This window comes from Pezoporus wallicus, unplaced genomic scaffold, assembly GCF_028554395.1.
Source record: "Pezoporus wallicus isolate ANWC-B61680 ecotype Strahan unplaced genomic scaffold, APGP_CSIRO_Pwel_v1 scaffold_6885, whole genome shotgun sequence".
Classification (NCBI taxonomy): domain Eukaryota; kingdom Metazoa; phylum Chordata; class Aves; order Psittaciformes; family Psittacidae; genus Pezoporus; species Pezoporus wallicus.
Genome location: NW_026638858.1, coordinates 375,589 through 400,921, shown reverse-complemented (window position 1 = coordinate 400,921; position 25,333 = coordinate 375,589). Strand labels below are relative to the sequence as shown.

Genomic DNA, 25,333 nt, shown 5'->3' with positions numbered 1-25,333 from the left:
AGAGCATGAGGCTCACGAAGTCCTTGGCCAAACCAAAACATCGCTATCAGCTCTGTTCCCAAGCTGAAAGTCAAAACACTGCACTACACCAGCTACCAAGAAGGAGAAAAATGACTGCTACTGCTGAACCCAGGACAGCATCTCAAACAGCCTTAGAACCATTGCTTACACAACTGAAGAAAGTCCCCTCTGTCTACCCTAAAGGAAATGTCTGTTTTAAGAGAGAGAAACACATCTCAAACATATTAATGCTATTTCAACAGTATAAAGCTGAAGTGATGCTTGGCTGTAAGGATAGTTTTCTGCTCCTATCAAAGTACTCAGATTCTATATTATAAATACAGGCAGTCTTCCTTCCTTCTTTCTGTCAATCACATCTTGAAAACTTTGCAATCAAAACTATACAGAAGAATGCCCTGAATCTCATCATGACTAAAAAGGACTGGCTGAATGTACAAGCAGAGCTGTTACTGCATTCAAAAGACTGACAGTCAAATCAGCAACTCCAGGGCAGCTGAGTAGGCATGTGAAAACATGTGCACCGGTATACTACACATACATGGGCATTTCTTGGATGTATATTATATGCAAAACCACAGAAGAAAGATCCACAGTTTAACTGCTGCAAGATGGATTTCCAGTATTAAGACAAAGGATAAGAAGCAATGTCAAATCCTGCTTGGGGGAAACTATCTCCATAAGCTGCTCTATTCCTCCAGTGCATGGGCAGAAATTAAATGACATCCAATTAGAACCCACACTGCAAAGGTAAGTTCCCTAGCTTCATGATTTATCACTGGACATTCACCAATTAAAGATGTATCTCTGTTCTGATGCTTTAAAGACATGAGTTTAATAAACCACCCTCTAGCTTTCATGGTGTTCAACTTCCCACGGCATGTAATGCTGACAATGCTATTCAAGCTTTCCATCTGTACCCTATTTCTCTCAGTTAATAAAGCATTCTAAGTAAAATAAGAAGGAAAGCTCTCTCTTTTTTTTTCCTTTAAAGATCTTATTGCAGATATCTTGCAGCTGAAGAAGGGAGGGGGAAAACCACTTCACATTCCAAAGCTGCTCAAATTAGTAGCTCTGAAAATTATTCTCTGAGGAAAAAGGGATACTCCACAATCTTGTGGCAGCAAATCAAAATGGTAACAGCACAGTGGCAATACATATGAGACGTTTATACAAGGATAAGTCAGGATGGAAAAGGTTGAGTGAAAACAGTAGCTTTCTGAAAACAAGGAGTGATCTGACTTCAAGCAAGCAAGGTGTTTGCCTTATGACTTTTGAAAGGTGACTGAAAATAATGAGTCAGATTTTCCTCTATCCATTTAACACCTGTTTAGAGTTTAAAACATAATGCTGTCTGATAAATTATTTCACAAAACTACAAGATAACATTATAACATCTCACCTTGTTCTTCTGTTGTGATCAATACTGCATAGGCTTTTAATGGTCCATTCACTGACTCAAAGTTGGAGAATTCAACAGACAACGAGTTGTGACTGACTACCTTGACTAAAGGAGGTTTGCTTGGAGCAGGTGGGTCTATAAACAGAAATATTTTTTAGTACCTGACTGGTAAAGAGAGTTTTCTAAACAGTAAAATGCTGTAACACTGATGCTATTCATATAATGCATATTTATTGTGCGTCACATTAGACTTCGCATGAACACTGTATATTATGCATAGTGTGTAGGGTGATAGCGTACTGCATTCAAGTTTTCTGTTCTGCAATCATGAAGTCAACATTTTAGTCCTATGAATATTTTTAGTTCTCAAATCGCAATGCTTACCAGTAATGCTTGTATTACACATTTTCTGTACTGGATCACTTTCAGAACTGTTTGAAAGAGTTGCAATAGTAACAGTATAGATGCTGAAATAATCTAAAGATGGTGTTACGAAGGTTTCTGCTGAGCCTTCTCCAATGCAGGATGGAGCCTGTTCTTCTTTTTCCCATGTATCATTAAATATTTTTATTTTGAAGCCAGAATTGTTACCAGGAGGACATTCCCACTTCAGTATTAGAGAAGACTCCTTGAGCACTGGTTCACACTGAAATGAATTCACTAAGGCAGGAGCTGTTAAAATACAAAAACAAAGCCAAGTTCTTTGTATAAATGTTTATAAAACTTCAATATTCTTTTCCACTTTTAAAAAGATAAAGCTACTGCCTACAAGGACTTGTTACCCTATGAGGAAGGGAAGTATGTAGCACACTAAGTATTAGTGACCTATTCTGTGCTCTCTAACTCCTCTGCAGACAGGTTTACTGAGAAAATTTGAGTAAGTCAAGATCAGCAAAATTTTCAAAATACTGTTCAGGCACTGAACATAGCACTCAAAGAACATTTATAGAGTAGTATGTAAATTGACACTAGCTTACTGTATAATTATTTAGAACTCTTAGGTGCCAACAAATACAATGAATATAAGCTCTGTGCATTAAGAGCAAAGGAGTAGCCATCCTTAAGAGCAGCAACTACAACATGTCAGTCTGAGAGTCTTACAGTATACTGTTAAAACTGCATCCTTATGACCAGATAGAAAAAGGTATTAAAAAAGTTAATGTAGCAGTAACACTAAGAAAGGTTTCTCTAAACTAAACATCTTCTAAAACTTGGCCTTCAAGACCAAAACTCTCTACAGTTGTAACACATAGCAAATTTATTTCCTCTCTTGATGACAAAGTATTTGGCACTCCCAAATACAGGGGTAAAAACCTCATGGATTTAATTATTTTGTTATTAAGAAAGGGTATTATTTTAAGAAACTAAGAAGAAGCATAATTGTGTACCAGAGGAAACTGATTCAGTTAAAAGACAAATGTGAGTGACTGGAACTTATTTCTACTGCATTTCATAAATATTTCTTTTCCTTCAGTAACACTGTCAGCTACTTCTACAAATAAGGTGAAATTATAGAAGGTTCTAGGACTTATGATTATAAACAGCTCTGGTGATACTGGATGTCTGGTTGCTAGAGGAGGAGCTACAACTTTTTTATCAATGGGAAAAAATCAGAGACCAGCACACTCCACCTGGATATGAAAAATGGAGCTGAGCTCTGTGAAAGTCAAGATGAGACTTCATCAGCACTCACATATACTTGCTGACAGAGACAGAAGCAGCAGAGGCATAGCCACACTTCCATGTTTTGGCCTGATTAAGCATTATGAGTAGCCAAGCAGAACTTTCACAGTACAAAGACACTCTTAACAGCTTCATCCTGGGGCCCATCTGGAAACTTTCCTGAGGAGCCCTGGGACAGACTCATCAAAGAAATCTGTCCCATATTCACCTCAGACAAAATGTGACAAAACAGAGGAAATTACACAGTGGCTCATATTCACAACGAGGGGCAACAATGGTCATAGTGCTCAGCATAAGAACACAGGAATACCTCAACCTTCTCCTCTCTCCTGGCAAGCCAAGCAGTGCAGTATGGTCAACAGCACAGTGCTGCCCGGAAGACCAGCTGCAGCTACAGGCCCCTCCAAAGGGGGACGTTACTGAGGCACAATGCTCCCTCTCTGGGAACACTTCAAAATAATACACATGGAGTGAAGGCAACACACACACACCCCCACCCCCACCCCCCAAGCCCTCTCCTACATATTAACATTGCTGACTGCAGGCAGGCTCTGTGCAGCACTTCTGCCTGAAAAAATATTGTTCTTTCAGCCCTCAGGCAGGTAGGCAGAGCCCTGTGCTGCACAGCAAAATACAGTCCATTAGAAACAGTGACTTACAGTGCCAGAAACTGTGACTTACTTGTATACAGGCTTAGGGATACTCCTTCTCCTTCTGTCTGACCATCAGCTGCAACTGCTAACACTGTGAAACTGTACATTGTCCCAGGGATTAACTCAGTAATTGCAGCCTCAGTGACATTGGATGTCAGGTTCATAACAGAGGTATCAATTACAACCTCTATCCTGTACGTGTAGGAGTTGGAAGCAGTGTCGTTCACTGCCCATGATAAGTTGACAGAAGTCACACCAACATATTCTGCCTTGAGGTCAAAAACTGGGCTGGGCTCTGTGAAACACAAGACAACAATTTGTCAACCTGCAAGAACATCTGCTCACATGCATGGACAGAAGAAATACAGGCACCGCTACTTCATTTTCTTCTCTCATTGTTCCGAGTGCAGGAGCACCCCAACAACATCACCAGATGCTCCTGGAGGCTTCTGCACCAATGATCAGCTAAAACAAAGCTGAAGAAAAGTCATTCTGAGTTAGATTCATCTCCCTTTGACACTCCAAAGTGGAAGCACAGGTTGTGGTGGCAGCAAGTCCAGTATTTTGCTTCAGTGGTGTGGTCAGAAAAGATACAAGATTGCAGGGGAAAGTGTGGAAAGCAGTTGGTGGTATATCCATGCACAGAAAAGGGCTAGAACACAACAGGTATCACCGGAAAAGGAGCAGAGGTGATGACCAAGGCACCTTGCTCCTTCACCACCATTCTTGTCCTGAGCTTGTGCTGCCTAAAGCTCACTTTTCTGCTGCAGCCCAATGGCATCCGCAGCCTCTAAATCACTCAAGCTCCCCCCAGCAGAGTAACTTTTCTCTGTGTTGGAGCCCTTCAAAATAAGGGTCTCAGGCTCCCATTCTCCAAAAAGCAAAGGCAGCAAAACTGCCCACAAATCCCAGGCCAGGCAAGTAGGTTCTCAGGAAGTGTTCCTTCTTTGTGTCACAGGCCTTGATGACCATCTTCAACAATCACTCTTTTTTGACTGGAGGCTGTTTATTTTTTATTTTTTAAAAGACTATGCCTCTTCCACACAAACAACTCTGCCTGTGGGCAGGCAAAGCACATCACCTCTGCCTAAAACAGTATTAAATTTCAACCCTTGGGCAGGTAGGTATATCTTTGTTCTGCACAGCAAAATACAGTCCATTAGAAACAGGCCTGCAAGAAACTGACTTACTCGTATACAGGCTTATGGATACTCCTTCTCCTTCTGTCTGACCATCAGCTGCAACTGCAAACACTGTGAAATTGTACATTGTCCCAGGGATTAACTCGGCAATTTCAGCTTCAGTGACGCTGGATGTCAGGTTCATAATAGAGGCATCAGTTACAACCTCTATCCTGTATGTGTAGGAGTTGGAAGCAGTGTTGTTCACTGCCCATGATAAGTTGACAGAAGTCACACCAACATATTCTGCTTTGAAATCAAGAACTGGGCTGGGCTCTGTGAAACACAAGACAACAATCTGTCAACCTGCAAGAACATCTGCTCACATGCATGGACAGAAGAAATACAGGCACCGCTACTTCACTTTCTTCACATCAGTAAAATACAGTCCATCAGAAACAGGGTTGCAATAAACTGTGACTTACTCGTATACAGGCTTAGGGATACTCCTTCTCCTTCTGTCTGACCATCAGCTGCAACTGCAAACACTGTGAAATTGTACATTGTCCCAGGGATTAACTCAGTAATTGCAGCCTCGGTGACATTGGATGTCAGGTTCATAACAGAGGTACCACTTACAACCTCTATCCTGTACATGTAGGAGTTGGAAGCAGTGTCATTCGCTGTCCATGATAAGTTGACAGAAATCACACCAACATATCCCTCCTTGAGATCAAGAGCTCGGCTGGGCTCTGTGAAAGGCAATACAACAATCAGTGAAGACAGATAAATTGAGCAGCCACAGACAAATTTCCCTATTGTACATAGAATGAGCATTATTTGTAGCAAAACAGTACTTCTACAGTATCAATGTCCATTTTCAGACATTCATGCTGGGGGATCTCTTGAAAGGCCACAGAAGTTCTGGGGTTATATTCTATTTCAGTTTATTTCACATGCTAAAATTATTTGTTTCTACAGTGGGTTTCCAGAGGGAGAAACAGGTGGAAACCAAGGAAAGAAGCAGAGTGAGGGTGATCTTGGTCTGTTAATTCAAAATTTTGCTTGTGAGTCTTAATCTGAGCCCTTCACGCAGCCTCTCCTCAACATCAGCAGAAGAAAATGGGCTCCTTGAGCAGGTCCAACACCTGACCCACCCTGAGGGGCTGTATCTGCAAGCTTGGTTCAGCATCAGCACTAGACAGACAAGACTCACTTCAGGGAGCTTAGACAAGCTCATCTACTAAGCAGCAGCTTCACGACACACTGCTTCTATTTGCTCTGTAGAGACGTTGCCTGTTCCCCATCCACTTCTGAGCCAGATACAAAAGAAAGATCGTCTCCTCTCATCTGTTCGCCTCTGATCTGGGAAAAAGGTGCCACAGCACAAAGCCAGCAAAAATGGCACCACATTCGATGATGTGTCCCTACACACTACCATAGGCCACAGGAGCCACAGGAGAGGGACTTTGCAATGAGCTCAAATATACTTTCAAGAACCAGAAGCCCCTGTGATCCTAGCCAGAACCCTGCATGCCATGTCATTTGGTATGAGCTGAGATAACCTGCTTCCAGAAATATTGTAGGGTGCCTATTCAGCCCTCAAGTCTAGAAAAAGTCATGTTGTGGCAGCAGCTGGATATTATATAGTCTAGAGCAGTGAAGCTGATGAAATAACTGCTTTAAAGGCAACACATGAACACACAGTGATGCATACAACCTCAGTCCTTTTCCCTTTTACCAAAGGCCACTTGCATTCATGCCCACAGGAACCTAGTACAAAGCAACATCACAATGACAAACAGCACAGAGCTGGAAACCCAAAGTAAAAAAAGCAGCACAATTTGGTATAAACTGCACATTTATGCAGTTGAGAAGCATGATTTCCTTACTTGTATACTGGATTATGGATGTTCCTGCTCCTGTTGTCTGACCATCAGCTGCAACTGCTAACACTGTGAAATTGTACATTGTCCCAGGGATTAACTCAGTAATTGCAGCTTCAGTGACATTGGATGTCAGGTTCATAATAGAGGTATCAATTACAACCTCTATCCTGTACGTGTAGGAGTTGGAAGCAGTGTCGTTCACTGCCCATGATAAGTTGACAGAAGTCACACCAACATATTCTGCCTTGAGGTCAAAAACTGGGCTGGGCTCTGTGAAACACAAGACAACAATTTGTCAACCTGCAAGAACATCTGCTCACATGCATGGACAGAAGAAATACAGGCACCGCTACTTCATTTTCTTCTCTCATTGTTCCGAGTGCAGGAGCACCCCAACATCATCACCAGATGCTCCTTGGAAGCTTCTGCACCAGTGGTGAGCTAAGAGAACACTGAAGAAAAGTCATTCTGAGTGGGATTAATCTTCCTTTGACACTCCAAAGCAATAGCACAGGCCTCACTCTGACAGGACTCCCAGGTTTTCCCATACAAATCTAGAGGTGGGCAAGAAACGGATCAGTATGGTGGGCAAGTGTCCTGGGTTCAGCAGTAGCAGTCATGTTTTTTCCTTTGTGTTAACTGGTGCAGTGCTGTGTTTTGACTTCTAGTTTGAGAACAGTGTTGGTGAAGCCGATGTTTTCGGTTGTTGTTAAGTGATGTTTACCCTGACCAAGGACTCTGTGAGGCTCATGCTCTGCCAGGGAGGAGGGGAAGCTGTGAGGAAGCAGAGACGGGGCGCCTGACCCGGGCTAGCCGGGGAGGTATTCCATACCACAGCACGTCATGCCCGGGGTGGGGGGGTAACTGGGAGTTACCCGGAAGGACAGGGGCTTCCGGGTGGAACTCGCTTTCTTGGCCGGTGGTATCGTATTCTCTTCCCTTGTTATTTTCCCTTATCATTGTTTTAGCTGATAGTAGCGGTGGTGATTTGTTGCTGGACTGTTCTTGTCTCAACCCGTAGGAGTTGCACTCTCTCGATCCTCCTCCCCATTCCTCCGGGAGCAGGGAAGGGGAGAGCCCCGGTGCGGGGGGGGGGGGGGGGGGGGGGCGGGGGAGACGGACACGGACCTCGATTGTTGTCAGCTCGGCACCACTCACTGGAAGTGAGCGAACGAGTTACCTGACTGGGTTTAAACCACGACAGCAAGAAAGGGCATCTCTGGCTGGTTGGGTTTAGTTTTGTTGTTGTTGTGAGGCACTTACTGTTTTGGGACCAGGTGGTGGTGGTGTTAAACAGGGTTTGAAGTTTTTTAAAAACAAACAACAACAACAAAATGGGGCTATGTTTCCTCAACACATTAACACCTCATTCTTATTAGCCAGCCCAGGTAAGGTCTGTGTTGTATTTCAGCTACTGGGCAGGTAGGCAGAGCCCTGTGCTGCACAGCAAAATACAGTCCATTAGAAACAGGCCTGCAAGAAACTGTGACTTACTTGTATACAGGCTTAGGGATACTCCTTCTCCTTCTGTCTGACCATCAGCTGCAACTGCAAACACTGTGAAACTGTACATTGTCCCAGGGATTAACTCAGTAATTGCAGCCTCAGTGACATTGGATGTCAGGTTCATAATAGAGGTATCAATTACAACCTCTATCCTGTACGTGTAGGAGTTGGAAGCAGTGTCGTTCACTGCCCATGATAAGTTGACAGAAGTCACACCAACATATTCTGCCTTGAGGTCAAAAACTGGGCTGGGCTCTGTGAAACACAAGACAACAATTTGTCAACCTGCAAGAACATCTGCTCACATGCATGGACAGAAGAAATACAGGCACCGCTACTTCATTTTCTTCTCTCATTGTTCCGAGTGCAGGAGCACCCCAACAACATCACCAGATGCTCCTGGAGGCTTCTGCACCAATGATCAGCTAAGACAAAGCTGAAGAAAAGTCATTCTGAGTTAGATTCATCTCCCTTTGACACTCCAGAGCAGAAGCACAGGCCATTACTCTGACAGGACTCCCTGGGCTTCCCTTGGAAACCTAGAGGTAGGCAGGAAAGAGACAAGGATGGAGGGGAAAGTGTGTAAGGAAGATAATTAAAAACCAAATAAAAACATCAGAGCTATGTTTGTGTTGCACACTAACACCTCATCCTCTTCATGTAGCCCAGATCAGGCTCTAAGACTAAAGTATCAGGTCTATATGCAGTAGTATTGAGTTAAAATCCTCACACAGGTAGGCAGAGCCCTGTACTGCACAGCAAAATACAGTCCATTAGATACAAGCCTGCAAGAAACTGTGACTTACTTGTATACAGGCTTAGGGATACTCTTTCTTCTGTCTGATCATCAGCTGCTACTGCAAACACTGTGAAATTGTACATTGTCCCAGGGATTAACTCAGTAATTTCAGCTTCGGTGACACTGAATGTCAGGTTCCTGACAGCAGTACCACTTACAACCTCTATCCTGTACATGTCGGACTCAGAAGCGGCATTGTTCACTGCCCATGATAAGTTGACAGAAGTGACACCAACATATTCTGCCTTCAAAGTAAGGACTGGGCTATGCTCTGTGAAAGGCAAGGGGAAAAACATTTTAAAAGATTTACACAGCTCTCCTCTAAGATACATAAAGTACTTCAGCTGTACTCTTATATATTCCAAATCTATATGTCACAATATGTTTGAACTGCTGCAGCTTTAACCTAAGAAGCCATAATAGCAGAGAAAGGAGCCCAACTTTAAGAGTGATAAAAGTACTTCAAGGCCACACGCCAATCACGGTGTTAAATTGCACTCCCGGTCATCTGTGTAGATACATTTATTTGGCCATTCTGTACTTCAGCAAGGCAGTTGAATCCATACCCCTGCAATGCTCTTAGCACTCTGGGCTAGAGTCCAGGTTGAAAATGCTAATTCATCCTAAAAACACAGAACAGCCTGAAGATTCACATCCTGTCACATTCCAAACCACTTACGTGTTACATTGTTTGAATCATTTATTGCCCTGTTGTGCAGTAACACATCCATGGTCCATCTTCCATCCCCACTGGTTTTGTTCCCACTTGCAGAGTTTATTGATAAATTATCATTACTACTGGCTCCTGTTCCTGCAGTTTCATTTGTTGAGCTGCAATTCCGAGTGCCTGAATGAAAGAATACAAAGCAGCAAGTATCTTTACAAAATTTCTGGGTTTCCCATTTGCAAAATTATAACCATTTATAGATTTCATGCAGAGACCACAGTCACTTCTGTTTTCAGAGTTTGTTCTCCTGCAGGGATTTTACTGCACATTTCCTGGTTTTACCATGTTTAACTTCTTTGAGACAATATGAATTAGATTAAGAGATTGCCACATTATTTCAGCCATTCACTAACTCCACTCAGGGTGTGGATGAAATCTACCATGATCTGCTCTTTTTTTCCCCCATGCAGTTTTGTTTGAAAGGAACTGAACAAACTTGCAGCCATATTGTGCATGTATTTTCCTCATGTGCTATCAGAAGTTAGCTGCTTCACTCAACCTGGAATGGCAATTTTGTCTCTTCACCTCAGTGCACCAGCAAAAATGTTCTAGTCCCACAGTGTGTTCCTGCAAGTAAGGGATATGTGGTATACCTACTGAAAACAAATTTACCTTGATGGGATACAGCCCAAACTATGGAGAGAATGGACTCAGGCCCTAAAATTTCAAGGCTAACTCATGCAAGTCCGATGTTGAGCATTAAGGTAGAACTCAGCTGCAAGTACTTTTGAGAATTTTTGCCACATTAAGAATGTGTCATCTAGCAAGTACAGCAGTTGCTATACTCACTTCAGAAAATCCTTAAAGCATCACTTTGGGGTCTATCTTTGTTTTGTATTGCCTTTAAGTATACTTCCCAGTCTTTCTAAGCACATTATATCTGTACTTGACTTTACCAGAACTCTTTATAAGCTGAAAAGCAAAGGGACTAAAGCACACATTTGCATCATTAAATATCCTGAAACGCATTGCAGGAATTACAGCCACTAAAATAAGTAAGTTTATATTTTTTGAATGAAATTTCCAAAAAAAAAAATTTTCAGGCAGGTTTGGTTTGGTGAGGGTTTTTCTGGGGGTGGGGGGAGCTGGGTTTGGTTTTGTTTTGTTTTTTTCAATCCTTAGATGATATTGTTCGATTTTTCTTAAAAGAAATTATGATCACAAGAGTTCTAAAAAAAAAAATAAAAAAATAAAAATAGAATAGAACAACAGTACGATACTTACAGACAATTGTACATCTGACCTGGAAAACAAAAATAAATTATATAAATTAAAACTTTAAAACTACTGGAAGCTCAAATAACATAAAGACCGGTTTAATTAATACATGGGGGATGTGAGGGGAGAAATCAGTTTAAAGAAAAAAAAAATAAGTCTAGACTTTTCAACCTGCAAAAGACACCTAATAATCTATTGAGAAAAAAATACTGCATAACAAACAGAGAAAAACAAAGAAACAAACAACCTATGCTGGAAAAATGTTAGTCTCCACTGTTTTATAAACCAGTTTATTTTGCCACAAAACCCAGCCTATACACATATATACACATATACCTACAAAATCTTAATCAAGACACTTTAGTTAGCACCTTCAACACCATTCCACAAAAACCGGCAGATGTGAATTAGCTCTTTTTTACTGATTAGCTTTTTCCTTTCATTCTATTGCTGTGTAAACGTTCTTATTACTTCTTAGGAAACAATATTTTTTTCAGCTTCACACTTTTACTTGCAAATAAACAGTTTCCCTTCCTGCCAGCGTGCAAACTGGCCTGTGAATTGTTCTGTTCATGTCCCTCCAGGTGGCAGCACAAAATGCTCCTGCAGGAGTGAAATAAAAGCCCTAGCCTGACGCCTGCAGGCACTTGAAAGGAATAACAGTGATTTCTGGGACTCTAGTAGCCAGCGGACACCAACAGAACGCAGCAGCCCCTCTTGTCACGAAACAAACAGATTACTTCACCAATTGTAACAAGGATGAAGTACAACTATTCACCTTGCAAAGCTACACACAAGGCAAAAACAAGCATGCAGAGATACATGTCCCAAGGACTGGAAGGTCCCTAGCCTGGTGTTGGAGACATGCAGGTCACATGCCTTGCACCAGCTAGTCTTGCAAGCATGGAAGTTTTCAGCCGTGCACCTCTGGATCCGTTTTTGGCACCATGGTGCAGGCAGAGGCAGTCTCCACTGCAGTGGCTCTAACATGACCTGCAGAAGGGCCAGTCTTCTGGTTGGACTTTATACTGTGTTCCTCCTAAAAAGCCCCACTTAGCTTTATGCCAAATGGTGCATTAGCCACACAGTGTACCAAGCCTAATGACTGCAGAGTGCTTGCAATTGTCTTATTTTCTCTTTCCACCATTTTCTTAGACAGTTTCTATAATTCCACAAGCTCAATCAAAATAAGCAGTTCTATCACAAGAATGGAATGCAAAGCTTGAACCCCAAATCATTCACATCCCCAGCTCTTGGGCTGCTGGTGCCTCAAGTAGCTCCATCACCAGCAGTTCCCTCTATGAGGCACGGGCCCATGCAGACACACCCTCAAAAAGTAGACAGAAGACACCATTAAATCTTGTTCATATGAGAGACTACAAAACGCATTCTCTGCAAAGATGAGGCAGGCCAGCTGACTATAAACAACTCCTCCAGCTTTACAATAAGGAGAAACGCAGCAGAAGCAAGCTACAAGCCTTCTACTCTGCTCTCATGAGGTCCCACGTGGAGTACTCATGTTCAGGTGCGGGGCCCCCCAACATAAGAAGTGTGTGGGCCTGTTGGAGTAAGTCCAGAGGAGGGCCACAAAGATGATCAGAGGGCTGGAGCACCTCTCCCATGAAGACAGGCTGAGAGAGCTGGGCTTGGGTAGCCTGGATAAGAGAAAGCTCTGGGGAGACCTTCTAACAGTCTTCCAATAACTAAAGGGGGCCTACAAGAAAGCTAATGAAGGACTTTTTACAAGAACATGTAGTGACAGGACAAAAGATTTAGATTAGATGTTAGGAAGATTAGATATTATGAAGAAATTCTTTGCTGTGAGGGTGATAAGACACTGGAACAGGTTGCTCAGAGAAGCTGTGGATGCCCTATCCCGGGCAGTGTTCAAGGCCAGGTTGGACAGGGCTTTGAGCAACCTGGTCTAGTGGAAGGTGTCCCTGCCCATAACAGGGTGGCTGAAATTAGATAATCTTTAAGGTCCCTTCCATCCCAAACCGTTCTGTTAATCTATGATTCAAGTGGAGAGACCCTCTTCAGCCTTGTGATGGTCTTGGAGCTATAGCAAGTAGAATCTGGGCATGCTTCCTAGGCAAAAGAGTACTTGTAATCATCACCTGGTCTTTTCTAGCACAGCCCTACTGACAACTCGGCACACAAAGGACATCACTCAGGATGCAGGTGTCCTATGTACAAGCACGAGGCTCCTCTCCAACTTTTCTGAATATTTGAGCCCAGCCAAACTGCAAGGCCATTAGGAAGTGAAGAAACATCAGTCTCAGGTCTAGAGCCCTTCCATATGCTTTCACAAAAAGGTGGCTTAGGAGGAAAAGACTGGAAAGGAAAAAGCTACTCTTAAGGCAGGAAATACACTACCGTGCAGCATTCAGAGATCTGCTAAGCTATAAGGAAACAGCTGCTGAATGATGAGCGAGAGCTGACATTCACTGAAAAGCAGGGCTACCTAAAATCAAAGCCAAAAAGACTATGTTTAATAAGAAAGGGAAACTTCAAAAAGAACAACAAGAAACACTACCGAACGGAGTAAGTAATTTCTGCCTCCCTACAGACAAAATAGCAAAGGCCTGGCACCATTCACAACCTGTCCTTCAGTTACTTTATCTTCTGTAAAACTGCATCAAGATGATAAAGTTTCTTGTCATCTCCTCCCCAGGTTTTGAGTTCAGGGGCTCAGCATCCTTTCCTAGCAGCAGGAACAACAGACATCATATAACTGAGATTCAAATAAGTATGCCACTACTTAGTCCCCTGCTATCCTGCTTTTCACCTCTCCACCTCCTCCTTACCGGCTCAAACAAGAAGCATATTGATTCCTGGTTTACCCCCAGCTACAGCCATCTAATCTAAGAGCAAATTATTACCAAGCTGGAGAAACTTGTGTGTGCTGTCACTTGTGGATTTTGTTAATAATGCTAAAACAACAAAAGGAAAGTTATGCTAAAACTCCTTTCACACGATGAATGAACAGCTTCCCATCCTTTTACTTGCTTTTGTTTACCACTCACTTTGGTAATTTCCCCTCACAGTACCACTCTGACTTTCCAGAACCCTATGTGCAAACCAAATTCAAGAAAAGCACATCCTGTTGGCAGTAGGCAGGCCTCCCTCTGAAACCCAAAACTGCACAAAACAAATGACCCCATTCCCAAGTGTCAGCCTGCCTGACTCAGTCATTCCGTGCTGCATTTTTCAACATTAGCCGTGAACTGTTCTCCAGCCTTAACATAAGAGAGATGCTATTTATACAAAATATTTGTTTATTATTTCAGAGGGTATTTGTACTGAACACCTGATTCTCCTTGTGTTTGTATCTAATATATCAGGAGCCCTGTCATCTCTGCTTCTCTTTTCAATGATACAAACCCGTATTATTCATTCATAGAGTTTGGTATCTTTTTAACCAAAAATCTGGAACTTGGGGTAGGGGTGGAACATCCCTCCTCACGGAAATTAAAGACAGCACACAGAACATTTCAAAAGAACAACAAGAGAGATGCATATACACAAACTCATCGTGTTCAATAGCAAATGAATCTTTTAACATGCCACACAGTATGCTCCAGAGACACCAAATTATTCACCTGCACTCCCCCAAGGTTTGTCCTGCACTCCCTATGCATGCAACTTATTACTGACCAGGAGCTGGTGTGGTAATAGATGCAGGATTCAGATTCATTCTCCTCAGGTATACACTGAGAAGCAGGATTTAAAACATGCCTGCTGTACACAATCATCAGGGGAGTCACAGGAACAGGTCAGAAGTGGGGAAGACTGCAGTGCCTCCCCTTCTGCTGGCCACAAGACTTTAGATCAGCTTGGCTCTGCTGCCAAACTGTACCCTCTAATGATGTTAGGGTTCCTGCACTAGAGGGGAAACCCTTGTTGACAGCAACCCATCTGCCTGGGGTGCTCCAGTTTCCAAAACAAACAATGTGGTTTGGTTCATGTAAATACAAGGTTAAGAAGCTGGCTAAACAGTCAAAGTGAGCAAACCAAAAAATCCTAACAAAGGAAAAACAACCCCCTGGCCACAAATCCTTTCTGAGAACACTACCTGAGGCTGCTGCTTACTCTATCTTGTGTGCTCACCAGTGCATGCCTTGTGACTCAGATGCAAAAAGGCAGGAAATTAATCACACCCCTCTCAAAGCTAACAATCTCTCACATCTTCTCCATGAACCCATCCTTTCAGGTTTGAGGAGCTCCACAAAAACACCACCAAGCTATGACAGTAGTCTCCAAATTAATAGAATTATAGAATAGTCAGGGCTTGACAGGACCTTAAAATCATCTAATTCCGATCCCCCTGCCCAATTCTTTCTCAACACCCTTTCATGAAAGCAATAGCATAATTAAGAACACTGGTCTCACTTCCTTTTTTCTTCTTACTATGCCCAGTTATCATTAGTTGACCCACCCCCATAGCTACGGGCTTTAGAGCAAGCCACCACACTAAAACCATCATACTGGTTTTAAAAGTTCAGGCTTTGCTTTGCTGTCGTTTATTGGTCATTGCCACTCAGCTGACGCAGTAACTTGGCCACTTGCAGACCCCTCTCTCACCTTTGATATTTCATACATGGCATAGGTTTATTCAGAAACCACTCCCATGGAAAGGTCTCATTCAAAGTTACGCAAAGTAAGTGAAAATTAAACCCTGGAATGCCACTGCGAAGCTCCACAGTAATGGAAGTGGGATTGCCCAGGTATTGCATTCACAAACTGATACAGACAGGATTTCCTAGGATTTGTAAGGCATTGACTGCTACCCCAGCTGGTGATATCTTCCCACTTCACTGGCAGCGTGAATTCTAAATCAGGAGGGAGTGACATCTTCCTGCAGGACACAACATTCTCAGGAACAGGATGGGTCTGGAAAGATGTAATATATTTGTCTCTTGTACCCATCTCAGGGCTGCTTCACCTCATTCCTTTCCACATTATGTCCAAATTAACAAAGTTTATAGGCTTACAGCACTGGACAAGAAAGATGAGATCACCTGACCTGGGGCATAAAACCATGTGCCTAAACCGGTAAGAACCTAGTTCAAGTAAGATGACTTATTTTGGCAATTTCTGCATTTTGATCTGGAAAAAAGAAATGAGCTAAAATGTAGTTGTGTAATATTTAGCTCTATCTTCCAGCTTCTTCCTCAGATGTCATAACTCTTCAATTGCAAAGCATTTCTCTGCATTTAATCAGACTTCTAAGCATAAATTGTTACACTACTGTAAAATGCATAGAAACTCATATGCAATTAAAGATACGCTAAGCCAAGAAAAGCAAGTGTTTTCCCTGTACTTACTGCATGAAAAAAGATAGCATAGATTAAGCCTGTGTGCTTTAGACTTGCTCCAAGCTACACTAACAATTCAGTTATCAATTTCAGCAGTATTTGCAAATATTACGCTCTCCTGTATAAGGTCCTTACTACTTGAAGGAGTAAATAAGTCAACAGGAGGCTAAGTCAGAAGCTAACATTTAATTACATTATATAGATTCATTTAAGATTGGTTACTTTCTGGATTTGGTGCTAAAGTTTGGGGGGTTATATAGGTTGCTTTTTTTGTTGTTGTTGGTTGTTTTTTTTTGTGGGGTTTTGTTTTTCTTTCTCCTTTTCTAGTATATATTTACTGTGCTGAATGCTAAATTTTAACTGTAACCCACAACAGGTTTTTTAATTCAATTAAACTCTTGATGATCTCAATAATACAATACATTCATTTCCCATGAAAAACTGAAAATATGCTGTGGCAAGCGTCAGCTCCACATTTTCTCTCTGGTATCTTAGGCAGGAACTCACAGACCATCCACAAAACACCATTTCACAGAACATTTTAAATGAATTTATCCTGAGGGGAAAGAAAATAAAATATAATTTTAGAGGTGGCACTGAGTTTTTGCAAGATCTTTGGAGTCTTCTTTGAACCCTAAATGAGCAGCTCCACTAATAAGACTGCACGGGACCAGATGGAAATCCAGAGCCCAGAAGAAAGAAACATGATCTGATGTTTTTTATTAATTGGCCAGGGCTGGATCTTCTTAAGACACCACATTGTATTAGGAAGCTATGCAAAAGCCTAAAGCAGCCAACAGCCATACACAATTCTGCACAAGCTATTTTGAGCTATTATGCAGTTGTGAAAGAGGAAAGACTATTTCCACTTTGCATGTATTTATGTTTTACCCCTGTCATTTCTAAATTCTGTCTTTCCCAAAGCAAGTTTTTTTTCCAAAGAGGGACCAAATATTATTTTTTTCCACTGGTTTTTATGAAAAAGATGACCAGAGAAAACAAAAATGCACAGCCTTGTATTTTTCTGGGAAGATACTGGACAAAATTCTTTCTTCCTCTCCCAGTTTTTCTCCAAATTTTACATGTATTTGCTTCTCAGATTGCTAGCCTAGGAGTGAGGAGTCTTTTGGGCAACATATCCAAAATAAAGAGAAAAATATAGAGTGAATCTCATCTGAATTGTACCCATTTGATCTGTTTCCCCTTCCTCAGTCCTACCTTCAAGAAAAGATTTCTCAAGTATGTTTTCATGTGGTTTGGTACAAGGAAGTGATTTACCTACCTGTTCACATAACAAAACAAAAAGCAACAGAAATACCTAAGACCAAGCAGCACAGATTTTGGTAGGAAGCAGGCTGACACCAAACAACTACATCACAACTCTCTCACCGCTGACCCTAGGAAGCACCATTAGACTTCTTTTCAATGGCTTCTAGAGCAAACATCAGTTTAAAACTTTCCCACACAACCCAGTAGTTCTTCTGTCTCCCCTAAACCTGCAGGTCCTGATGAACTACAGGCAGAAGGTGCTGCAAACTACCTCAACAGTTCAGTAGTACCCCTCCAGGCATCCTGAAGGATGAAAAGTTTAAATTATTGTAATGTCTCTTCTGAGACGATCCTGCTGAAGGAGCTTATGTAAAGAACTGTGTGCTTATTTAACAATGGCAATGAGTAATATTTAAAACAACTACTTACTAAATCACATACTGTTATCCTACTTGAGCTGCACATCATACCGACATTGGTCATGTAATGAGCAATGCTTGTATTAAAAATCCTCTTTTAATGAAAATTTTCTGTTAACACCGCCAGTTATTTTCTTCCAGAAGTAAAACTAGCATCATTTTATGTGAACAAGGCCCATTCCTGCATGTAGCCTAAGAGCACTATTTTTTCAACGTGAGTCATTACTCGGGCACACCCTGGAAGGATGAGGATACAATAAAAAAAGGAGCCAGAGACAAACTTCTGTGGCAATGACACAATGCTAACTGTCTCCAAATCAGAAGGGTTGGCCACCCAGGCAACATGGAAAACATACTAAAGTTGGCCTTTGCAGCACAGTCATGAAAATGAGGGACATTTCCTGACAGAGCCCTATTTCAGATCTGCTTAACTGAGAGCAATTGAGCCTCTGTTATCATAAGTAGATCTCATTCTCCTGAGCCAGACACTTCTGAGACTATAGTCTTTCCTCAGGAAAGCATTAAAAAGATACTTTACAAGGAGAATAACACTGAGCTGGATTTGGGTTAAGAGTTTTCCAAGTAAATCTAGGTGTAAAGGGATTTAAAAACTTGCACAAAAGCTGTAATACAACATCAAGAAAGATGATTTATATTGAAAATAAAGATGAAATTTTTGATCTACAACACCCTGCCTGAGGGCAGGAGAACCATGGCCTGTGACACTCTCCAGCTTGCTCACAGAAAGCTCAAAACTGTCTTGCTAGACAGAAAATCCCTTTCTTATAGCAGTCTTGATGCTGGTACATGAAGGGCTTGTTGTTTCATGCCTTACTTCTATACTTAGAACAGTTTATAATCTTTTTGCCTTACTTCTATACTTAGAACAATTTATAATCTTTTTGCCCTTACCAGGATCCCAAAACCTTTCTAATTTAAAACTCAATGAGGTGTGCAGCTGGGAGAAACCAGCCTGTGGCCACTGCCCAGCATGAAAACCTCCCAGGTTAACCTTCATCTCCTCCTTCACGCTCTGTTACTGTTTATTGCCATTTATTTACTCTCCTTCAGCAGCTTCGGCTCCACCTCCAGGTAAAATGCCCCACTAGAATGCAAATACATCATCTGTATGGCACTGTCCTTGCCCCATACCTAGGTAAATGTACTCAAACGGAGAAAGGAAAGCAATCCTTTCCCCACCACCACTCCGAAACAGCATCTCTGGTTTGGTAATGCAGTCTCGAGACCACTAGAGGCCCCAGTAAAACCATCAAATTTCAGCCTGAGCGACTTAACAGCAGTGAAATATGCCTAAATTCCCATGAATTTCGACATATTCTGGAAAGTACAAGGCTGACCAAACCAGATTGTGAAGTGTGGATGTAGACATAAACACCAGCTCAGATGCAGATTATGGGAGCTAATGAAACCATGCCAAGTTAGCTAAGGCAGACTCTATGCATCTTTAAGCATCACAAACCTGTCACAGGCAAGTAATTTTATACAATAAATTACTGGCTGGACCTCCGTTTTTTTCAGTGTGCTTACTTACTACATCTCACATCTTCACCTGCACTGCTTTATAGTAAATCTATATTTTTTTCATGACCCCTAAAAGCAAAGCACATTTCATCAACTTCTTCAAACAAATGCAAATTGCCTCACAGCAAAAACTGTGCTGCTAAACCTTTTCCAACTCTAAAATAAGTCCGAGATCTAGATGATCTACAAGGATCAGATTATCACAAACACAAACAATTTGATTAAACAAACAATGTTTTCCCATATGCTGCTTTTACACACAGCAACATAGGGGTCGGGGAACACCCTTGAGGTTTGCCTGCAACTGTCAGCCCATTTAATCCTTTAAGGAATTTAAACTGTAGCAGAAGACAAATGGACTGCAAGCGTTCAAAACATGTAGTACTCCTCCCGGGGGGGAACAAAAAATTTCATTGTATGGCTCCAGAAAGTTCATCTAGGGCTCTGGTAGAGTCTCTCTTTTCCTCATTTTTGAACAGAAGCTGAACAGAAACAGGAATGAGAACTGGCTCTCCCATCACCAGACTCCCCTCTATGAATATATTGAGGCTGCATGAGAAGTTATTCACTGACAACAACATAGGCTGTCTCTCACTTACCAGTCAATAGACATGTCTATCAAAGGTCAACTTCATGGCCATCTGGGAGGACCAGCTATGGTGGAAAAAGGCTGCATGGTGTAGGGTCAGAACTGGAGATCAAACTGACACTGCTGCCTGACCAGCTGCAAAATTTATTGTAGAAAAATAATAAGCATGGTTTCTTTGTCCTCCCAAGATACATGAAGGAGTTCCTGCTGATCTGTATGTTTGGCTTAGCTCTCATACAGATTAAATAGGTAGTAGCTCATTTCAAGCTCTTATATTTAAGAGGAAGACATGTACATTATTTGAGTCTTGAAATACGTAGTTTCAAATAAATTTTTCAGTGTTTGCTTAGCCTTGTACATCACTTGAAAAAAGACAGAGGAAGCTTTTAAAACTAAGAGTCAGTTTTTATAACATCATTTTTACAACTTCATTTGCTTAGCACAGTGATACCACTGATATGGCTTCTCATAGCCTTTGCTATTTTCATGTAATTACAGATTTTCTGCTACCTATATATATACAAAAGCATACCTCTTGCCATTGCATGGTCTTAGCAGAAAAATACGAAGTTTTCATAAATGATTACTGAAAGCAATCTTTGAAAAAAAAAAAACAAACCCCACAATTAGGTGGAAAACATTCTCAGGTTCATCAGATTTTATCCCAACTGTCTGTGTTACCACTAAATGCAAATTCACTATTAGCAAGTTTAATGATGAAGCACGATTACTTCAGTCAGAAATTCACTTTCCACTTCATGATGGTCCTTGCAAATTTTAAAAGCACAACATTTTAAATAGAAAATATTTATAGCATGCTCCTGAAAGGAGCATACATATATATTTTATACAGGCAGCCTTCTGTTTAACAGACTGCTTTGGAAAAATACTTTAAAAGCACTATGAAGTGCTCTATTAGAAACAGTGGGGCACTAGTAAGAATAATTTCATCACAGAAGTCTCCAAAATATTTCTCAGTGTTACCCCCAATGGAAAAAACAGAAAGGGTCAGCAACAAGTGTAGTACCATACCCCAAGCACTTTGGCAGAGTCTGTGGTAGTAACTATTGCCTCAAATGTGGTAAAAAGAAAAAAAAAGTATATATTATCAAGGACTAATACCAGTCAGGCACCAATACTGCAGAAGAGACTGGGGCTAGGGGAGGGCTTCATTAGTATTCTCTGGTTTTCTTCTCTCTTATTAACCCATTTAATCAAATTATTTTTTAAAAAAACATACTTAGGCCAGTTAAAAATTCAAGTCTAGAGATGTCCCTCTGATCTCCTCAATGTATTTAAGACAAGCCTCTCAATACTTACATAGAAAATGGCAGGATGAAAGAAGATTAGCAGGTAAGAAAATCAATCGTAATTCCTCATCCTCCTGTTTCATCTCCAACAACAACTAAAAAGTTCTTTCAATTATTCTTTGACTCAAACTGAAATGACAAGAGTAGATTTTATTTTATTTCACCTAGATTATATGTTCAATGCCTTTGAAACATTAGATGCATTCTCTTCTGCTCTACGTCCTAAAAAAAAACCATAAACAAGAAACTGAAAAATATCACCAGTTCTTACCTAGAACCTTTATAACCTTGAGTTAAAATGTAGAAAGTTTCCCTGCACCACCACAAAATGCCTTGGAAGCCAAGAAAGACACAAACTGTATGATTTATATACATACAGGTTTATATGGGTTTCAATGTTAAAGATGAAACAATGCCTACAATAAAAAGCAAAGCATTTCCAACCAAGAAAATAACAAATTGTAGTAAAACATTTCCATATGAGAGACATTTTTGCAATAGCAAAGTATAACATCTCTATCGTTTTCAGGGAAGAAACAAAGACACACCCCAAACCAGCTAGAGCATAATCACTACAATTAATTTTTTAGGGGTGGGGGAAGAAGAGTAATGCATTAAATCATATCTAGTCCACTAGTCCAATGGGATTTTGACTGACCTGATAAAACATGTCTCTAAACTTTTTAATGTCCATGTTTAAGGCTGACAAGTACCAAAGCTTTGAATAAAAAAGCCATGTAAATGTGTCCATTTGCTTGGGGAGCTATGGAGAAGGGCAGAGGAGAAACTTCAGTTCACTGTGATGCCTTTCCTTGTGCACATGTTGGACAAAGTTTCATCTTTCCACTAAAATACTAAAGCCACAGTAAACTACCATTGAGACAAAGATGAAACTAAATCCTCCATGCCTGCATCATATTTAGGTGCACATCACAGAACACCAAGTCATTTACAGTGTTTGCTCATAGCCAGATTTCCCTCAGATTAGGGGGATAACATATATATTTGTAAGTCTCTACAAACTGCAGCTTGCCAACAGTAAAGCCTGTAAAGCAGCAATTTTTTAAAACAGGAGTTAACCCAACCTTAAATGTTCTGCATCACACTGCAGGCAGGATCTTCTTAGGTCTTTAAAGTGTAGCACATTACAATGAGTGCTGACTCAGAAGTCAAAACCTTGAATCAGATGATATAAATAATTAACCTTTGCTACCTGCCGCGTGGCTGTTCACCTGCATGAAATGTGCAGGTAGGGGAGATAGATAAGAATGAAGATGGAATTAATTGCATTCCAGCTGCTAAAAATTTATTACCTTGTACCTTTTAATTGATACGGTTATGCAGACTTCCACACTGCCTTCCCTGAACTGCTCGCCTAGTGGCTTCATGCTTTTTTCCCACCTTCCTTCCAATAAAGGTTAAATCAAGAGTGATTCACAAGCTGGATTCCTTTGCACGTCTCCTGTCTCTGACAGAGATAGTCAAAATCTCAGAGTTATGTAATGCTGACAGAAATGTGACTAACTGAAAAACAGGTTTGAATAAAGAATGTGAAACTTTTACAAGTATGATCACATACCAGAACAAAGTAGTGCATCCTTCTCAGGCTACGGTAGCCTTTCATCACCTCTAGGAGGTACTGCTTTATCACCGCTTATAGCAACTACATTACAGAAGTCCAGTTGCAGAAAACAAGCTAACAACAAAAACACTTTGGATCAATTTGCCTTATCAGCAAGAGATGCCAGCACAGTCTGATCCCTTGCCTACATGGCAGAACCCCTACCCTGCATTTCAGCATCAGCATGAAGGCATCTTGCAGACACTAACTGGGAAGAGTTTTATGAAGATTAAAGACTCATCTAAAAAGACACATACAAATGAGACCAAAGGCATACCAAGCCAAGTCAAACTGAAGACTACTTACTGTTCACCATGCCCAGACTGCCCAAAGCGAAAAGACTTTTCAAATGACTGAGAAACACATTAGCTTAAATACACCAGTGCAGACAAGGCCCTAGTTTAGAAAAATGCCTGATCCATCACCTGACTCAAGCTATGAAAATGGAAATGTACCCACAGACTTTTTTTTCTGGCAAGGGAATACCATGTATTGGGACACATAAGTCTCCAGCTGCCAAAAGGCACAAAGGCAGATGTCTAGACAACTCCTAAGGGCTGAACATCTTTATAAAGACATTTTCTCCTTTTCTTTTCCAGTGATACATCCTGCCTACATGACTCATAACCTTCTAAAATCCACTGCTATAATACTTTCTCCCCTGCACCATACAGGGAGTTTTACGTCTTATGCCACTTCTAACAGCAACTGTATGTTGTGAAGGCTATGTTCAGAGCCAGCTTTAAATCCAGACTTCATGATTTAGACCCTGCTCTGTCTTTCAAAGACACTTACCAAAGCACATTCCTTACAAGTAAGCCAAACAAACAGAAGAGTGTTTGGATATCTAAGGGGTTTCCTTGTTTTAAAATGGATGGGAGACCAGCAGGTGTGTGCCCCTGCACTGTTACCCAGGGGGTTCAAATGCAGGCTGCCAAAAAAGATGAGCTCTGATCCTATGTGATATTGTGGCACATAAGAGCAAAGACATCACTCATTTCCCAAGATCATGGTTTTAAAAAAAAACACCAACAAAACAATAAAAAAATCTCCAACAAACCAATCAACCAAACTTGAACATCTTACCTGGAGATAGCTCTAAAATCAAGGATACATTTATAGAAAACATTTCAAAATGAAAGTATCCTATCAGAAGCAAGTAGGTAGGGTTTTGTTGATGTTTCCCTCCCCCCCCTAAAAAAGTACATTGCACTGCATGTACTTCGAACAACTACATTTTATCATGTGAGAACATGGAGTTATCTACCTTCATTCATTCAAACACTACTACTCTGGAAACAAGAATCCAACACCAGCACAAAAGAAACTAAACACCAAAGAACTCTACTAACAGAAGTAGATGGCATGGTCAGTCATTAAGCCCAGGTATAGTCCTGCACTCAAAGTCGCAAGTACTACAAAAGGCAGTAATTAAATGGGAACATTTATCACTGTTTCCCAGCTAATTTCTCAAAACCTGAAGTTAGATGATAGGACTTACAAGAATTTAACCTTCATATTTAAATGAAAAAAATAAATCAATAAATTGCACTTGTGATGTTGTTAACTCTCACTCAAAGCATTTATACTGCAGGTTTTCCAAAACTGTCACCTTGAATAACGTCCTTTGTACCCTACATTCAAAATACCCACACTGGAAAGTGTAGAGTGAAAGAGCTAAAGGGAATGGTATTTTTTTCTTTCTACTCTTTATCCTGATTTCGCTAGAATTTCATCCCAAATGATACTGCCAATTTTCCTAGTATCTCTCTCATCCCATTTCAACATATGCTGTATGAAGATCCCAGCATCCCTAACTATTAGGACCGTAATGTTTTAAGCTCTTATGTCATTCTTTCACATAACTTCTACCAAGTTACATGAACACTTCATGTATCTACCAAGTCTTAGCTCCTATAATATGCAGCCCATTAGGTTTCTTTCATTAATTTCCTTAGCATAAATTTTATTGAAACTCTGTCAACACAAAACAGTGTATTTATAGCGACTATCAGAGAAAAGCTGAGTTTAAATGGTGGCTCAGTCACCCCAGAAAAGTAGTGCCTACAAAGCTACACAACCCAAAATAGACTGAAACATCATCTTCCAACAGAGCTGATGTTCTGCAGAAACAAGCTTTCCAATAAAGCACCAGAGCTTCCTCCTTTATTTCAAACACTGAACAGACACTCGAAAGACAGAACAGCTTTGAATGAGTTTAAAATGACTAATCGTTTCCTCTATTATTA

General features: G+C 41.0%; 1 protein-coding gene across 7 annotated transcripts in view; it reads right to left on the bottom strand.

Moving 5' to 3' along the window:
- PTPRJ (protein tyrosine phosphatase receptor type J) overlaps positions 1-25,333 on the bottom strand; it is a 71,094-nt gene that overhangs the window by 12,191 nt on the left and 33,570 nt on the right. The window contains exons 2-11 of one of the 7 annotated variants that reach the window (XM_057412770.1): positions 11,023-11,041; positions 9,751-9,918; positions 9,079-9,342; positions 8,261-8,527; positions 6,770-7,036; positions 5,363-5,629; positions 4,947-5,213; positions 3,785-4,051; positions 1,805-2,092; positions 1,421-1,555 (exon numbers count right to left, since the gene is read on the bottom strand). In XM_057412770.1, the coding sequence (XP_057268753.1) occupies positions 1,421-1,555; positions 1,805-2,092; positions 3,785-4,051; positions 4,947-5,213; positions 5,363-5,629; positions 6,770-7,036; positions 8,261-8,527; positions 9,079-9,342; positions 9,751-9,918; positions 11,023-11,041 (2,209 nt within the window). Of the gene's footprint in view, positions 1-1,420; positions 1,556-1,804; positions 2,093-3,784; positions 4,052-4,946; positions 5,214-5,362; positions 5,630-6,769; positions 7,037-8,260; positions 8,528-9,078; positions 9,430-9,750; positions 9,919-11,022; positions 11,042-25,333 lie in introns of those variants that run through there. The other 6 variants (XM_057412764.1, XM_057412768.1, XM_057412767.1 and 3 more) reach the window with 6 other exon arrangements.